General features: G+C 41.7%; 1 protein-coding gene across 1 annotated transcript in view; it reads left to right on the top strand.

The window, feature by feature from the left end:
* The window catches only part of LOC128899905 (chloride channel protein A-like), a 78032-nt gene that overhangs the window by 50857 nt on the left and 14364 nt on the right, over positions 1 to 12811 (top strand). The window contains 1 exon segment of the mRNA XM_054180135.1: positions 9537 to 9716. Coding sequence (XP_054036110.1) covers positions 9537 to 9716 — 180 coding nt within the window.

Genomic DNA, 12811 nt, shown 5'->3' with positions numbered 1-12811 from the left:
TCTGTGAGAGTTACACCTCAGTGTTCCCGAGTTACATGCGAGGAGATCATCTTCATTCTGGCACTTCCTAAGCCGAAAGGGATTCTTTTTGCTGTTCACATGTATGTCACTTTTTCTTTTCCTGTGAGCGTTGCTACATCCTCATAAATATTAGGGGCTTGTCATAGTGGTTGCCATGATGGAAAGAATTATTTATTTACAAAGAGGAAACAGATGGCACCAAATACTTTAATGAATTTCAGCATGTTTGAAGGATGAAATAGCCTTTTAAGAAATAATACCAGTTTTGTGAAGCTGTTAAATGCTATTCCACAGCATCATAAGGGACTCTTGTTCTTCAGCACACTGTGTGCACAGAGCCACAGCACAACTAAGGCCAAAAAAAAAAAAGGCAAAAAGAAGAAAGTCACAGAATGGAGCAGCTTTATGAAAAGCTATAAAGTTATGAGCATAGCTTTATTAGCTGCTGCCATTCAATACGTGGAGTTGTGACAGTAGGTGAGTGGGAGATGAAAGTAGCAGCAGATGGGAAAAGCCTGAGGAAGCCGAGCCCTAGTGTTGGGGATAAGGATGGAGAGAGAGAGAGAAAAAGCAAGTCACACGCTCAAAAATCCATTCCCAGAATTTTTGGTGCACATATTGACAGTGTTTCACTGTACATGCAGTCAGGTGCAGAGAGATCACCCGTCTTCTGGAAGAGCAGATAAATAATGCCACTATTGGTGACCTCATTTTAAACTGGGATGTAAGTACAAGTGTGTTCTCCACTTGTAGTGATGAGTCCTTACCTACCATAAGTCATGACTGAAGGCAAACCCTGTGCTGCACGTGGATGGTGCTTAGAGAGCAGGGGAGTTAGCTAAAGAAATGAAAGATGGATCTATGTAGAAAGTCGTAGCTTAGTTAGTCAGAACAACTTAGAAAGTTGTTCTTAGGAAAAAATGATTCTGGTTCTCAGTGTGCTTGTGGTGTAAGGAAGTGGGATGGATTTGCTTTAGAAAGGGGAATGCTGAGGTTTGAGGGGTTAAATGCTTTTCCAAAAGAAGCTGATTGGACAGCTGGAAGAAGTGCTTTTGCTTGAAATCCTGGGTGTAACTGTCAAAAACTCCTATTTACTGGAATGGGAACAGGGCATAATCTGTATCTCCAGATGCCCAGTGCTACGTTTTGAATACCTGACTACATTTTTCCACTAGAGAGTGCTTGATTCTTGGAGGAACTGAACAGTTTGAAATATTTTTCATGTTATTTCCTATTGGTATTACTTTAGCTTACTCATTTTGTAATCTGCTAGACCTGAGTCCCTGTACCTCCTTTTGACTGAAAGGTTATCTGACAATCTGTATCTGTACCTGAGAGGAGGTTGTAGTGAGGTCGGGGTTGTTCTCTTTTCTCTAGTATCAGGTGATAGGATGAGAGGAAATAGCCCCAAGTTATGCCAGGGGAGGTTTAGGTTGAACATTGGGAAAGTTTTCTTATGGAAAGAATGATCAGGCATTGGAACAGGCTGCCCAAGGAGGTGGTGGAGTCACCATCCCTGGAGGTGTTGGAGAAATGTGTGGACATGGCACTTTGGGATGTGGTTTAACGGCTCTGGTGGTGTTAAGTCGATGGTTGGACTCGCTGATCTTAGAGGTCTTTTCCAACCAAAACAACCCCATGATCATTTCAACATACATTGCTGTCACTGTCCATGCCCAAACATTATAAAGCCAGCATTTTTAATTTACTAGTCAGTGCTTTCTTGGAGCAGGCAGAGTGGAAAAGCTAAGGTGGCTGCTACGGTACAGGAGGGTGGAGGCCCTGAATGAAGCTTTTATGACAACTCTCTCACTGCAGCTTTCCTCTCTTCTTTCCAGTTTGGATTAGGTTTTCTGGCATCCATTTGCAAGAAACTCATCATGTCATTGCATTCAAACTGCAAGAGCAAGCTCAGTGTTCTATGAACTTCCCTTGGAAATGGCTCTGTGATGATCTGTCCAGAGAACATGCATTTCCCTGCTTGTTTGGTTGTAAGAAAGACCACGAGGTATTTATTTTAGTGCTCAATTTACCTCCCTCACTTTATTCCTATAGAAGTTTGTCTGAAACATTTCTTTGAATTTACATAGCTTGTGCTGCTGTCACTTTGAGATATTACTTTCTTTGCCTTTGGTTGGTTATAATGCCAAGGCAGATGGATTTAACACAAGCTTAACACTCTTTTGTTTTTTAAATACTAATGATTTAGGTTGTCATTATTATTATTGGGAAAGAATCCTACAGGCTCAGGTTATAATTTGGAAAACAACTGAATCATTCCCATTCTGAATACAGCAGTAATTAGTATGCCCACTAGGGTTAGCAGACAGACAGGTAATCTGGTTTTGGACCTTTCTTTCTGTGTACATCTATACACATTCAAATGTGTTCCTTTTAGAGTCCTCCTTTCCTGACCATTCACCTGACCATCCTCAGGTGGAAGGTGTTTGCTCTTGCTCCCCTGTGAGCCTGGGTGCTGCAGCATTCCCCATGTCTTGGAGATCCCAAGTGAGAGTTTGGATACAGCTGAGGTGAGAACCCATTTCAGATCTCTCACATCTCCACCAAACGTAGCCCTCTTACAGTCATATCTGTTGGATGCCGCTCTCCAGTGGCCATGATGCAGTGCCTTGTGTTACACTTGTAGTGCTGTTAAGACATGTAAGGGCTGAGAACAGGTGTGAGACACAGGGCTGCTTGTTTGGGTTAACTGAGGGATTTCTGCAGGCACCTACTAATCATGTGGTGAAATGCACAGGTCTGAGTAGGAACACCAAGTGAGTTGAGATGCCTTCAGGTTTGGGTGGAAATAGTGAGCAAGCACTGTCAACAGCTCTGAATATTTAGATGCCTGTGCTCCCCTTAGTACTGACACAGCTAAAGTAGGCTGTTACTTGTAATTTTTAAACCTGACTTGTGAGCACTAAGTCAAGAACTATCACCTTTCTCAAGCTGTACCAGGGGAAGTTTAGCCTCGAGGTGAGGAGAAAGTTCTTCACAGAGAGAGCTGTTGGCCATTGGAATGGGCTGCCCAGGGAGGTGGTGGAGTGACTGTCCCTGGAGGTGTTCAAGAGGGGTGCCATGGTTTACTGGTCATGAGGTCTTGGGTGACAGGTTGGACTTGATGATCTTTGAGGTCTTTTCCAACCTTACTGATTCTATGAGTCTATGTTTTTGCCTCTGGTTTCACGTATGATGTGTACCTACGGTGTGCTGAGGTCTTTGCTTTAAGCTCCTATTTGAATAATTCCAGCATGTAGATCCACTCCCATTGTCTTTTCCCTGCTCATCCCAAGGTCTCATGCACAACCTAATTAATTAAATTATTATTTTTTTAGCTAAATGCCCTTGTATGAACAGCTTTGTCTAAGCAAAGTGGGTAGGAGCTCCTATTTTCCTAAATTAGTAGTATTTTCTATTAATAGTGCTGGTGGGAAAAGCTTCTGAAGGGATAAAGGAACAGAAAAGCAAACTCTTAGCAGAGAAGCCCCAAGCACTCAACGTTCTCCCCCCGTCCCCATCCATCTCTTTTCCAAAACACAAAGCCTTTCTTATCTGTTTCCTTTGTTTCTTTTTTGTTCTGCAATTTTTCAAGCATTAGAGAGAGAGAGAGAGAGTTTCCCAGCGATTAGAGACCTGGTGGAAAGCCGTTTGTCTTTAGCATACAGTAGTTGCTAACCATATATAACTTGCAAATCCTCTGGGAAATAAGTGACAGAGACATTCAGCTAATCCAAACAACACATTTGGCAGTAAGTGCTGCACTATCAAAAGGCCTTTAGACAGAACAGCTAAATGTCCCCTCATTTAAGGATATTGAGGGAGCCAGGACCAGGGGGGGATGCTGAGGAGCTTGTCATCTTACAGTCAGTGTAAATATTTGTAGATGGAGACTCAACTCTGCCAAGCTTCAGGCTCCTGATTTAACTGGAAGATTTTTCTCACTCGGTTCAGTGTTCAGCTAAAGCACAGGCAGCAAGGACTCACAAGCCTTGTCTGCTGTGCAAAGTTCTTTTATATGAGGTTTAAGTCATACATAACTAACTCAGTTTAACAAGGCCAAGTGCTGGGTCCTGCACTTTGGTCATAACAACCCTATGAGTGCTCCAGACTTGGGGTAGAGTGGCTAGGGAGCTGCCTGGCAGAAAAGGACCAGGGGGTGCTGGTTGACAGCCAGCTGAACATGAGCCCTGTATTCAGCATTGATAAGGCTGCACCTCCCCGTGACAAGTTCATTTTTGTGCCACTCACTACAAGAAGGACATTAGGGTGCTGGAAAATGTTCAGAGAAGGGCAAGAAAATTGGTGAATAGTCTGGAGATCAGGGCTGGTGTGGAGTGGTTGAGGGAACTGAGCTTGTATAGTTTGGACAAGAGGAAGCTGATGAGAGACTTTACTGCACTTTACAACTACCTGAAAGGAGATGTAGTGAGGTGGGTATTGGTCTCATCTCTCATGTAACCAGTGATAGGATGAGAGGAAATGTCCTCTACTTGCACCAGGGGAGGCTTAGATTGGATATTAGGAAAAATTTCTTTACTGAAAGAGTGCTCAGACTTTGGAAGAAGCTGCCCAGGGAGGTGGTGGAGTCACCATCCCTGGAGGTGTTCAACAAAATGTAGAAGTGGCACTTTGGGACATGGTATAGTGGGCATGGTGGTGTTGGTCTGGCAGTTGGACTTGAACTTAGAGGTCTTTTCCAACCTTAATAATTCTCTGAAAACTGTTTTTCAAATGGATCTAATTAAGCAAAAGCACAACTAGCATGCATGCACTTCCATCCGTGCACACAGTGATTTTATTGGTTCAATTTACCTTTAAATCAGTCTAAATATGCCTGTTTCAGGGCTTAGTACTTAGTGGAGCACATCAGTTTTGAAATGGATTTAAATGGTGGTGGTTTCCCAGTGTAAGGAGTGTTTCCCTTTATTGATCTCAGTGGTACCACTAAATTTGTTGGTTTTTTTTTCCCCCCCTCAGAAATCACTTGCAAAACTACTGAATTCAGTGACCTGCATGTGACTGACATTTCTGTGATTCATTATTCTGTTATACAGTGAGATCAATATTGGCATGTGCCTTTTGGATAAGCTTTTTCATAGTTTGTTTTTACCAAGGGCCTTCTTTAAAAGAAAACTGATGGGCCTATGGCAAGGATGGAGAAATATTGATTGTTAAATCACTTTTTAAGAAGAAGAAAAAGAATTTATATTTGAATGTAAGCCATTTCCTGCATTGTTGTGAGTTGGTTCACAATGGGGTTTCTTTGATAGAGTGAAAGAAAGGCAATATAAATGCATTTATAATGCAGTAGCAGCTCTAGGTCTTTGTAGCAGTTCTGGTTCTGTACTGGAATTAAGATTATAAAATAAGTCTGTTAAATGTTTGGTTTTTTTTCTGGCCAAATGAAATGTATCTGAAAAAACCCCAAAACAAACCAGAATGTCCTAGTCTCAGAAAATGCATGAATAGTAGAAACCAGAACAGAGTAGCTCTAATACTTGCTGATGTTTGTACCACAGAGAAGTAATTTTAATGACCTCCAACCTGATGATGTTCCCCTAAGCTAACCAGCCCGCCCTCTCAATTGTTCCAAGTACTGACTATGCTCAGACTGAAAACCACCACAAGCATTAAGCAACCCCCAGAACAACCTCCTGAGAACTATTTATACAACATGTGGTGGTCAAGCAGGGCAATAAAACAATGGTTTACAAGAAGCCCAAATAAAACCTAGGGCTGTCCTGAGCAGGACAGCCTGTGGCGAGTCAGTGGGTAAACATTCCCAGTGCCAGAAGAGGGGGACAGGAGCAACAGCTGAAAAAAATGAGGGCAAAGCTGTGAATAAATCCAAGCAAGCAGCACAGCCTGTGTTCTCATGCACCTTGACTCTGTTTGAATTAGGATTATGCTTCTCTCCCACCCCTCTTTAAGTCCCTTTAATCATTTGAAACGTGCATAAAATATAGAGTAAGTCCTGCTTGAAGAAATGTCCTCTCGTACTGTGTGTTGTCTAAGGAAACCTCCATGTTATGATTAGATCTGTTATGGTTAGATCCTTAACAATTTATTTCAGTGGGAAAACTTCCATTGGATTTAATAGCAACAGAGCCTGAACTATATTTCCATGAATCATTTTAAGACAGTTCACCATTCAGGGATACTGGCTTCTTCCCAAATTACTGTCTTGCTTGAGTCACAAGGCAGATTGTCTTTCTTCCATGTTACATCTAGCCTCATGGATGTGCTCTTGAAAGGAACCTGAAACTTTGATATCATGCCTTTGGTGAAATAGCCTGAATACTTTAACACATCACACTGTCATAGTGAATTACATCTTGGGAGAAAATGTTCTCACATGTCCTATAAAAGTCAAATTTATGCTAGATCTGTTTTAGTAGTGTGGCTATGGGGCTGTCTCTCTCCTTGATGTAAATCTAACCATGTAAGAAAGACTGACTTGATAAAATCCAAATGTAAGTACCCCTTGTTGTCCCATACAAAAGGCATTTTCCAAATGGGAAATGAAATGTCCTTGCTTGAAATTGCATTGTGACACCAAGGGCTTTGCTGTTGCCCAGGGAGGTGGTAGAAGCCCCATCTCTGCAGGTTTTTAAAGCCAGGCTGCATGTGGCTCTGAGCAATCTCCTCTAGTGTGAGGTGTCCCTGGCCATGGTAGGGGGGTTGGAACTAGATGATCCTTGAGGTTCCTTCCAACCTTAACAATGCTGTGATTCTATGATTTTATAAACACAAGTGTGCAGCAGCAGGGGCCCTCACCAGCTAAACAAAGCATCCTTGGGAGGCGTTTGGTTAAGCTCTGGACCTGCAAGGGCCACTTGCACTGTTAGGTTGCTGGACTGGAGCTAGTTCAATCTCAATATGAAGGCTTTGAAGGCACCTAATAGTACGCCCCCCCATTCCCTGTAGCTATTGGAGAGCATCGAGAAGATGGAGCCATGATCTTCACAGCGGTGCACGGCAGACAAGAAACAACAGACACAAATTGGAATAAGAGTTGCTCATACTGGGTATGAGGAAATACCTTTTTGCCATAAGGACAGTGGGGTAGTGGCATAGGCTGTCCAGGGCAGCTGCTCAACTTCCCTCCTTGGAGTTTAAGACTGGAGAACAGGCGAAGCACATGTTTTGAGCTCATGGCTGAATCTACGTTCAGTGGGAGGCTGTACTAGAGAATGAGATTCTTTCTGACTGGAACAATCCTTGATTCTTATGATCCTATAGATACAACTCCAGTTTGACTTGGTGGTTTTTTGAGAAGCATTATATTGCTAAAGGCTTCCTTTAGCCAATTCTATTTAAAGATGCCTTGGCCATGTAACAGTCTTTCATAAAACAGCTCTTTGGCCTGCTTGTCTTCTCCACCCCCAAAACAAAGTTATTCTTTACAGCAGCAGACAGAAAACTCATTGAAAGAAATGTCACTGACAATGAGCAGTGAATCAGAGTCAGTCCTTAGAGTGTTCTTATGTCTGAGAAGGCTGACTGATGATAATGCAAGGGGTGTAGTTGAGGTAGACAACACAGATGCTTTATAATCCCAGACAAAGCCAGGTTCACAGAACCGTGTGAGGAGGCATCCCTCACTTTTACACAAATGACTGATTTGACAAAACCTAAGGATGTTTCATGGACTTCTGCAATAACATGGAACATTTACTTTACATGCAACAGAGCAAAACTGTAAAGTTGGGAGGATGGAAAACCCATGTACTGCTAAGAAATGCACTTTTGAAACTGCTGGAATGTAACAGTATTCATGTTGCTCTTATTAGAGAATCATTTGGGGTTTGCACATATTTCATGTAATTCAGGAAGTAGCTATTATCATTAATCATGGTTTCATGTGTTCACCGTGCTAGGTACAGTGCTTTTAATAGTAATACAGCATATAATGTTGCTAAAAAAAACTTAATCCAGGAAAACACAGGTTTTTATTTGGCCTATGGCGATGGAAAAGAGGCAGAGGATGAACAGAAATCTACTAGTTTAGGAAGAATAAAGCTCCTCTGGTGGAGTGTTTTATGCAATGGTGGCACAGTTCTGACAGCAAAGTCATCCTGGGCTGCATCTGTGGTTCTCACCGAGTTCTATCACTTGTAGTGCATCTGTACAAGATAGCACTCTGTGAGTGTAAGAATGAAAAAATCCATCTCTCTGGGATTTTTTAGGCTTTGTTTTCATTAGCTGATATTAAACTCCTCACTCAGCCATCTCGATTTGCAGGGTAAACTACTGCTCATTTTAACTCCAAAGGAAAATACCATTCAAGCAGGTTCATTTTTATCTCCCCCATAAGTTGGTGTTCTGGTCCCTTGAAACATGGATCTATAAGAAGGTGAACCAAATGATCATTGCCTGCAGTCTGTTTTGTATAATTAAGGAGGAGTATGATGTGTTTTGATGCCTATAAAAACTGTTCTTTGTTAGGATTCATTTAAATCCATTCCAGTTTAAAAGAAGAAGAAACTCGCCCAGCTAGGTAGCTGCCATGTGTGAAGCGCATTGTCACTTGCTCTTAGGTGGTCATGCCATGAACTGTCAGACTATCTGGTGTGAAAAAAAGCACCCTTGTATCTCTCAGGAGGGAGGACAATAATTAGCAGCATATGGAAAGAGTTGCTTTTACCACAGGGATGAAAGGTACCTTGGTAAAACAGGATGTGGGCAAATTTATGCTCCAGTTGTCTCTGTGGTTTGTGTGCCTGAACAGGAGATTCTGGCTTATGGTGTGTCCAGATGATAGCCAGGATGTTGAGGTATTTTTATGTTTGAAAACAGAAGGTATAAAACAAGCTTAGAACTCAAGAAGTTAATTGATTTTGGTTGTAAGAACCTGGCCTACTGCAATTCCATAGAGATGACTCCTTCATTTTACAGGAAGTATCTTTATTTTTCATTTCACTCAACCATCAGCAATAGTGAGTATATCCATTTGTCCATTTTTTTAAATGCTCATATTTACCAAAAACTTTGCCTAGAACCTGAGAAGTGTTTGAGAATACTGGAAAAGGCATATATGATTTGTAAGCTGTCGTTGAAGGGGCTATCTTCCTAGCTGCTACAGCGGCAGAAAGCGACGATTGCCGTGACAAGCATAAGCCTGAATTTCTCCAAAGTGCTTATCTTTAAACTATTTGGTATCAGCCAGAATTCCAGAGGATTTCAGCTCAGATTAAATGCCCCTTTTTTAATGTGAATAGTCATGCAAATTGATAAAGGAGTCTTACGGTATCCTGTCTAGGGTGAACACGTCATGCATACGGTTGAGTTTATCACATATCTCCCACAAGGAGAGGCCATGCTTGATAAACACTTCTATTAAGTAACTACATTCCCCCCCTTTCCCCCCCATTTGCAAATAAAGCAGATTGATTTCCATCTTGAAGCAATTTACTAACCCATCATAAACTCGGCAAAAGCTAGCATGGTATAGTACACCTCATTTCCTGTTTACTGCATAAGCCTTTGGCTCTCTGCTTCGTGATTTCCAGGTTGAACCTGGAACTGTTCTCTGCCAGGGACATCATGGAGCCTGGCGTCAGAGTCTTTCACCTGAAGGGAAACATTGCCTCCTTGGCTCAGCTTCTTGCAAGTAAAAGCCGGGGCGGATTCCCAGCGGTTTGCAGGCCCAAGCCAGACCATGCAGAGGTGTTCCAGGGAGCTATTTAAAGGTAAAATTCTATCAAATTGATATCCTTTGATGTTTCTGGCCATTTATCAGGGGTTTTTTTTTGTCTTTAAGCATCTGTTTGTGGAGATTATTTGGGATGGATATGAAACTCGTTCCTACTTTCTGCAGCTGTCCTTTGAAGAAAGGACCTAGGTCCTTTCTAGTAGAAGGTTATCTGTTGCATCAGGGATTTATTGGAACACCACCAATGGAAGGATCTTGCAGGCACTGCAGAAAAAAGAATACTGCCCTTCAGAGCCTTAAAGGTTCACTGAAACAGTAATTTCAAAGGATTTGAATCTAGTTACTCAAGAGATGTCCCATGCCAATTCAAAGCTGGTCTGCTCTTTCTTCAGAGTGTTGTTTTTTTCCCCCCCATGTTATTAGTGTATGCTTTTGCAGGAAATGAGTTAACATAAATCATATCACAGAGGAGATAAGCAACAAAGTCACTGGAAGTAACATGCTAGGGTAAACAAAATTAGACTGAAGGAATCCTTGCCACACGGGGAACTCTCAAAAGGCATATAAAATCTCCTGATAAATGAAGTATTTATGGTACTGTATTTCATATGGCTACAAGACTGAATTTATCCTTTCAGGAAGGTATCTTAAAACTGTCCTTTGACTGGTGGGCCATGAGTGGGAGAGGCAGTGACTGAATTTCTACCTTGAGTAGCCTAAAGGAAAGGAGAAGATGCAGGCACAACTCCTACTGCATAGAAGTTCATGCCACAAAGTCCTGTGAATTATGCTTCCAATAACTGTAATGCAAACACATGTCCAGCTTCATCTTGTGATTTTATAATCTTTCATGATTTGCATGGTGTCTCTTGTTCTGAATGACCATAGTGTTCTACATCTTTTCCTGTAGAAAAATTTTTGGTTGTTTTTTTTATTGGTTAAAATCCACTTCTGGTTTAATTCCTTAGCTGGGTGGCAGTTAGGAGATGTCTGTGAGCAAACAAGGATAAAAGTATTTTCTTCTGTTGATCTGGATGGAGAAAAATGTTATTTGTGCTTCATCAGTGGAAATTTGGTTAGGACTTGTCTCTTTGCCTACTTTATAACAAATTTGCAAGGAAGAACCACTGGCAGCTGGATCACACAAACTTACCTCACTCATAGCAATGTGGTCAGCTGCTCTTTTGGAGCAGGAAGAGGGGAAGTGGAGTGAGTACTTAACAAAAACTCTTAACTTGATTCACTGACAAATGAAAGAGCTTGTATGAATGTTTTAGGAAGAGAAATACCTTCTTGGAATGAGAATTGTACAGTGGAGATTGGGTGGCAGTAATAACGGTAAGTGCAAGATCATTTGCTTGTATGATGCTGTCATAAACATTAGTAACAAGAAATGTGATAAGGCACTGAACCCTAAATTTCTGAGTGATAATCTGCAGTGTGCACCAAGCTAAAGATAAACTAAAGATAAGCCAGTGTATTTATTTTAGTTCTCAACTGTCCAAGGCAATGGAACTAGAAAGCAACACTAACAACTGATGTAACCAAAATTAGTCTGAAATTCAAGGGATAGTCCCATCATTTCCTTATTTAATTCACCAAATCACCTTTGCAGTGGGTGTCCCAGGCTGCTGAGGAGTGTGTTGAGGCTATATAAGCATCGTTGTGCTTTGTAATGCAGAGCAAAGTGGTGTGGGAGCAAGCCAAAAGTGGGGACAAGAGGCTGCTCACAGGCACACCCCAAAGAGAGGTGCCTTTAGAGAAAAGGGGATGCCATGTGACAATTCTGGTTGACTTGTGGTTTGTTTAATCCCCAGAGCTCTTTTATGACATATTCTGTTAGAGCCTTTTAAGAGGAATGAATGAAAAAGTTTATGTCGCCGTCACTTGCAACATAAATGAGCTGTTGGTAGGTTGGTTTGAGTGAAACCAAGATAATGTTGTGAATGGTTGACAAAGCAGCAGCAAATGGTTTTTTTTTGGCCAGTCAGTTGCTCAGTCCAGCGAAGCCCATGCAGAGATGTTGTCTGGGAGCAAGCATTACATTCTTGGGTGCTCTGGCAACATCCCTTCTTGCCCTAGTGCATGCCCAGTGGCCTGAGTACTTGCACAGTGAGCTCTGGGTGCCTCATCCCCAGTAGGGACTACAAGTGTCTTTGCTGTTCTCAGCAACACAAAGGAAGGGAATGCTCTGCAGCCATCCTCTGAAACAAGCCTCCAAAAATGTGGTGTGTCATGGAATTAGTGTATTCATAACCATAAACAGCTAGGTTTTCCATCTTACTCATAAAATTACAGCTCTTGAAGCATATAACTGTTATGAACAAGATGAGAAATGCTGTGAGCTCCTTAAAGGAGAAGGGTGCTACTCAACCTCTTCCCCTCTGAGATCAGATGCAGGCCCATGTGGAGGTGACATGACCACAGGCAGTAAAAATGACAAGTTATTTTTGCATCTTGTACATCAATAAGGTTCAAGTGAAGAAAATGTGGTTTGCCTGGCATCTTTTAAAAGAGGTGGCTTGGGAAGATGCAAGAAATAATTGTCATGATGTTTTTCTTGAGAGCTGCCTTGGGCATTATTGTGTAGGGTTTTTGTTGTTGTTTTCTAGTACAAAAATGTTGTTATTAGGTTAAAAAGAAAGGGGCAACAAGCTAATGAAGGGAAAGAAGCAAACAATGTGCTAAGCTTGCATGAAGGCAGCAGCTCATAGCTTTTTAATGCTGTTTCTTCTTTATGTGTTATTCTGTTGTTTCTTCCCAAGAAATAAGCACGGATGAAAAACTGTAAATTTGGGTCAGATCCAAAAGTTATTCAGTACCTGCCCACACTTGGAAACTGTAGTGGTGAGAATTGCTGTACAAGGACAAAGTGTTGTTATGTTTTGTAATATGTAGGAATGATTCTGATCCTTTGAAGAGGAAAGGTCAATGTCAGTTGTTACAACAGCAAGGAGCATGGCCAAGCAATGTTGGCTGGAACTTGCATCGGCCTACAAATGCACCTCAGTGTTGGCCTGCAGCAAGCACTTCCATATCCCAGTTTTACTGAAAACAACAACAACAAACAAAACCTCCAGAATCTTCTAGAGTTGCTTAGTGGGGCCAGAGATTTCTCCTACTCTTTGTGAT

Source organism: Dryobates pubescens, chromosome 3 (assembly GCF_014839835.1).
Source record: "Dryobates pubescens isolate bDryPub1 chromosome 3, bDryPub1.pri, whole genome shotgun sequence".
NCBI classification, from domain to species: Eukaryota; Metazoa; Chordata; class Aves; order Piciformes; family Picidae; genus Dryobates; species Dryobates pubescens.
Note: the sequence above shows the minus strand (reverse complement) of the source record. Positions and strands in the feature narration are given on the sequence as shown.